General features: G+C 43.4%; 1 protein-coding gene across 1 annotated transcript; it reads left to right on the top strand.

The window, feature by feature from the left end:
- The first annotated feature begins 646 nt into the window (after nt 1–646).
- Nucleotides 647–2,724, top strand: LOC118507332 (tetratricopeptide repeat protein 36 homolog). The gene is made up of 3 exons (XM_036045721.1): nt 647–837; nt 911–1,102; nt 2,316–2,724. The coding sequence occupies exons 1-3, from the start codon at nt 705–707 to the stop codon at nt 2,552–2,554; spliced, it is 564 nt and encodes a 187-aa protein (XP_035901614.1). The 5' UTR covers nt 647–704; the 3' UTR covers nt 2,555–2,724.
- Nucleotides 2,725–5,688: the final 2,964 nt, after the last annotated feature.

Genomic DNA, 5,688 nt, shown 5'->3' with positions numbered 1-5,688 from the left:
CGTCAATTTCGCTCGCAAGATGACTCTGTCGTGCTTACAACTCTACTCACAAGAGCGCGCTTTCAAGCATCATGGTTTGCTCGCAAGATGGTGTGAGCATCGGAGCATTTGATGAATTGCAATGTTTCATCTCTCTTTGGCTACTCCTAGAAGTATGCAATTAGGATTACACGTGTTTCGACTCCCTTGCAACTCGTTCGATTGGTTACTCCTAGAAGTATGCAATTAAAATTGGTGTGTATTGTTGCCACGGGTTTCGTTAAAGATGCTTGCATTTTAAATATTTTAATAAAAAAAGCATCATTATCAAACTTACAGCTGCAAATATAATAATGGAGAACTAAATTCAAAAGTTTTCATTACTTTATATTTCGTACAAAATATCTCTTTTTGGCACTATAGGATAAACAATAGGAACAAGTGAGAAGAATCACTAGCAATAAATAAAACAAACGTACCCACCTCATCGTCATCCGCATTCTACGACTCGCAAGGCGGTTAGAAACACACCCCGAACACTTTTGTTGACAAGCGTTAGAAACAGTGTTAGAAACCAGTTCGTGCTCAATCCTTGCATCTTATCAGATTCCGGTTTTAGATGAGCAGCAGTGCGCCGTTTGGTGGACGGACGGAATCTGTTCCTGGTCAGAACCTGTATTCAGTCTAACGATAGAGCTGACCGTAAACAGAGCATTCTCATCAACATGAGCAAGTTGACCAAAGACTGTCTGTCCGAACACGATCGGCAAGTGCTGGAATCGATCTTTAACCCATCTCAAATCGGTGGTGAGGAATATTTGCTTCAGGAGGAAGAAAAACATTTGGATGATCCGCAAGGTATTTACAAGAAAAAACTGTCTTCGTTTAAATGTTGTGCTGCGTGTTAAAACCGCTTCGGTTCCCATTTTAGACGTGAATGGTGCGAATGATCCTCGCATTAAAGAATCACAGCGAATGGAGCTTGAAGCGATTGCACTTGCTAGTGAGGCGAAGCTTCCGGAAGCGTTGGAACTGCTAAGCAAATCGATCGAAACAGCTCCGGAACGACCTGCGCCTTGGAATAATCGTGCCCAGGTGTACATACTGCTCGGGAAGGAGGATGGTAAGTGTGATAACTCATTTGCTTTAACGTCTAAGGCGTAGAAGTGGTGTGTTCGAGTCATGTGTTATTTGTGCTTTTTCATATTTAATTCATCTCAATCTTCTTTTAACGTTTGAAAAGCTGCTTAAAAAGCCCTTCATTTAGTAAAATTGAAGATAAACCTCAGCTAAGGTTCTAGTTTGGAAAATGAAGCAAGCATTGTTAAGCTCGACTGACTAAACCAGCTACGTGGTATCATTAAGTCTAGCAAGCCAGAAATGGCAGGTATGACCTGAGAGGTCGTTAGGCCAAGAAGAAGAAGTGTTAAGCTGAATATATAGACACATAGCCATTAACACAGGGCATCAGATTGCCTACTTTAAGAGATGATCTGTCATCTTTAAACCCAGATTTCACTTTCTCTCTATCTCTCTCTCTTTCGCGCTCTGTCTGTGTCTTTTCTTGGCCCAAAGACCTCTTAAGTCATGCCTGTCATTGCTGGCTTATTAAATTTAATGCGAGCACTTGGTTGGATAGTCAGTCCTCACTACGAGGGAACGGTCCAGATGGAAATTGAACTACGGTCCTGCCGTATGAACCCCAGCGCCTTTGTCGCCTCTACCACCGACACCACCCAACTCTATCTTGGCTAATAGTTCATTCTCCTGTATTGCTAGTTGCTAATACCCCTTGACTTCAGAATACTTTAATAAGAATTCCCGGAAGTTTCGCCTAAAAAGAGATCTATTGGACATTCCTGAGATCAGCTGAGGGTCTCCTCAACGAAGACCCGTCCATCGTCATATTTTCAACAATCAAGCTATCATCTGCACATTCTGGTTTTTCAGTCCAACCTGTCCAGAATATTTTAAACCATTTGGACGAATGCTCTGAAACCCTTAGATCACTACGATAAAGAAACTAGGTTCAAAAGCCTTGATTTCCCTCATCAGTTTCTAATGGATTTTATTATATGGATTATGATTTATGATTTTTATATAATAAGAATCCTTAAAGGCTGCAAGGGCTCATAGGAAAGGATCATTCAGGTTATGACATGTACTACGAGTAGGGATAAGGAGAGGTGATCTGTCTTGTAGACGTCGGGAGCGAGCATTTAATTCATTCGAGTGGGGAAAAGCGACATAGTACAGCAGCAGTTGCAACCATCCAATAAAAAATCGTGAAAATCCAACTATTTATTACTAAAACCCCTTCTATCTCTCCACTACAGAGGCGCTCAAGGACATCGAACAGGCGCTACGTCTATCGAACAGCGCGGGCCGTACAGGATGCAGAGCACTCTGTCAGCGTGGCATACTGAAGCGCAAAAACAACGACATCGATGGAGCGCGGGAGGACTTTGAGGTGGCCGCCAAGCTGGGCAGCAAGTTCGCGCGCACCCAGCTGATCGAGCTGAACCCGTTTGCCGCACTGTGCAATCAGATGTTGCGGGAAGTGATGAAGATGTGAGATAAGAAAGGCAAATGGTGGTTTATACTAGGTTTTAAGTTCTTAATTGGGTTATAGTTATAAAAATAAATATAAATTAAGGTCTCATCCACAAATGTGACTTCCTAACATAAAATAAAGGCCAACAAATTGAGAAGGAAAACACCTCCTTAATCAAGTTCTAAAAAAAACTTGCGCAGAAGCTTGTTAAACTCTATTTAATAATTCTCACAAAAAATCAACGGAATTTGCTTCAAATAACCCTTCCTTAAGCCCCTATTTCCCTTCCAATTCCTTCCCCTTAATGTGGCCATGCGTCACCAAACATTTCAGCAAGCTCATTCGTTTGCGCTTAAGAACGCAAACAAATCTTTAACGCATCGTGTACGCAAAGGACACACAGCGTATTGGCCCGTGGTAAATGATGTTTCATTAGCAGGATACGCTGTTAACTCGAATACACCGCAGATTACTTATTATTATTATGCCACATTATTCCCGCTCGTCTTAGCGCACAGCTAACGATGCAACGACGGGCCAGAATCGCAACAGCAAACAAGTGAATGGCCTCGTCCTAGAGATTTCGGGGGATGGTTGCTGATTCTCACTCGCCCGTACTCTGGTCCAACAATGATGAGCCGAGCCGTGCCGTTAAACTTTACGACTGAAAAGTGGCCGATTCCATTCCCTTTCTCTTCACAGTCAAGGGGTTTCGTTGCTGTTGTTTGACGCAACCCGACCCGCAACCTAATGGTCAAAGGCCCTCCCTCTGCTTGTTTGGTTTGGGATTTGGACTCCCTTTCGCCAGGAGCGTAAGAGCAGTTTGGAGCAGTTGGGTGTAAAATTAAGGACGATTACGGATTACGGCGATGATCTCCGCACTGATCTTCCATAAATCAATCTGCCGCGCATGGGCCCGGAAAGCGGACCAAGTCAGCGCATGTCCTGTGGGCAAGGTGCGTTGTTTGCGAAAAATGAAGAAATAAAACCAAGAACACACCAGCAAAACTTCCCAAAAAGAACAACCGTTAATCCGCATGTGTGTGTGTGCGTGTGTGTGTGTGTGTGGGGTGGATCGCCGCTCGAACAGCGCGTGTCGAGAAAAATGGCAAGAATCCAGTTGCTTACGTTATTATTTGATCATATCAATCTGTAAATTTAAATTTAATTTCCCTACATTAACAACTCCGGCCGGCGGGGTTGTTCTTCCCCTTCTTTTTTCTCCCCAGCTGGGAGTCCCCCTCCATTGCAAGCCATCTTGCTTTCTTTTGTCGTCCAAGCTTCTTTTGCTGCCAGGTTCTCCTTTCAGATCCTGTTCTGCCTGTTCGGGATGGCAATAAAACCCGGGCCCGAAATGAAATTGTCAGCAGATAAACTGAGTTTACATTTTACAAGATAATTCCACCTTGCGCATCGTTAACTTGCTGCTCGACGGACGTGCTATCACGACACGGGGGCAACATTGTCTCCAGCTGATGGTGTGTGGTGGGCCGATAGTTGACCACCAGTTGGTCTGGTGACGGGGAAAGGTGGATTTGGTTGCGAAACGGTGTTTGTGATTGCCACCGGACAGTGCAGACCCGTGCACACGCGGACCTCGATTGCATTACGATAGTAGTTAATGGGAAAATAAGAAATGAATTTTTGCTAACAGGATTGATGGTGGAGATGGTGGATATGTTGAACAGAACATTGAAGTCAAATAAACTAACTTCCGAGTTTGTAATAAGCATGGATGAGAATATGGAATATTAGACAGAAAGGGATAGAATCTAAATGGGTCAGTCCACGGCAGGACCGGTGTTCAAATCCCATCGAGACCGCCTCCCCATACGAAGGGCTTGACTGCGTTTCTACGGGGTAATATCAGGTCACAGAAAGCCAGAAGTGACAGTTCGAAACCTTTAGAGAGGTTTTAGTAGTGCCAACTAGTCTAAGTGCTACGATTTCTGATACGAGGAGCTCAAGTGGTAATACTCAGAAATTTTGTCTTGGTCCTGAAGAATTGGTGTGGTTGGTTGGTTCATGAAGACTTTGATTCGTTAGACTTCATTCGTCTATAGCTTCTGACGAGACTATAAACATGTCTAAGACCTGTTTGTTGAACCATCCGCAAGCCGCAATGAACTTACAATGTTTCTTTTCCGACCGGCCCTCCAGCTGATTAAATCACGCCTCGCCGATATTTGTTGTACTCACAAAGCACAAACCCTAGTTCCTAAAAATTCAGAGTTTATTTTACAGGTGAACCATCGTCGAAAACCATTTGTTGTAAAAATTATTCAAACAGTTTTAAGAAGCGCAGCATTGGAAGGAGAGACAAATATTGTAGACTCAATTTGATACAAAGTACTACCCGGGAAGCGAAGTGACAAATGAATCTAAAGCCTCTGTTGTAGCTATAGTTTTGGAATGATCAGTTTAAAGTGGCTGAGGCGATAGCGGAGCCGGTATTCACACGTCAGGACAGAGGTTCAAATCCCATTAAGACCCGCCTTCCAGCAATACGGCCAGGCCGTTCTTTATGAATAAAAAAAAAAGACCCGCCTTCCCGTGCGCTGGACTGACTAGTCAGCTACGGGTAAAACCAAGTCACAGGTGGCGAGAAATTGTCAGTCTAACAGCTTTCGAGGCTTTAGTGCCAAAGAAGGAGGAGAAAATATTGTAGGTTTAAGGTAGGTCTACTAAACTCTACCCAGTCTACCAAGTGTGAAAGACGCATCTTTTTAGACGCTGAGTAGTTTGCTCGTAGATTTCAGTCGTTATCAAGGTTATAAATGAGAAGTACATACAAATTGTAGAGAAAATGTTTTGGAAAATCGTTCTCAAATCAATACTCACTCATGTGGGACATAGGATATCTGGCCCGCACTTTCAGCATTTTCTTTAATGTCTGGCTAATGTTGAGGAAAGTTTGTTTATCTCTGTTGTAGCTAATCCTCTTCTTATCCATTTTTGCTCCATAACCACCAAAGGTTCTGTACGAAAATTTTCGTGACTGGCTTTTCCTCGTAGCTGGATGCCAATAATGCGTACCGAGAGACGGTCTAGCGAGATTCGATTTCTGGTCCTTCCAACAATGGAGTCATCCTATGTTTGGTGTTCCTTTGTCAAAATCCCTGTAGGGTTTTCACTGATCGTGAACGGGTAGGGAT

This window comes from Anopheles stephensi, chromosome 2 (assembly GCF_013141755.1).
Source record: "Anopheles stephensi strain Indian chromosome 2, UCI_ANSTEP_V1.0, whole genome shotgun sequence".
In the NCBI taxonomy this organism is placed as follows: Eukaryota; Metazoa; Arthropoda; class Insecta; order Diptera; family Culicidae; genus Anopheles; species Anopheles stephensi.
This window is presented reverse-complemented; position numbering and strand designations above follow the sequence as displayed.

Coding starts and splice junctions, on each gene's coding strand:
- LOC118507332 (XM_036045721.1), top strand. CDS start 705: ATGAGCAAGTTGACCAAAGACTGTCTGTCCGAACACGATCGGCAAGTG. Junction 838..910: donor ACATTTGGATGATCCGCAAG/GTATTTACAAGA, acceptor TTCCCATTTTAG/ACGTGAATGGTGCGAATGAT. Junction 1,103..2,315: donor ACTGCTCGGGAAGGAGGATG/GTAAGTGTGATA, acceptor TCTCCACTACAG/AGGCGCTCAAGGACATCGAA.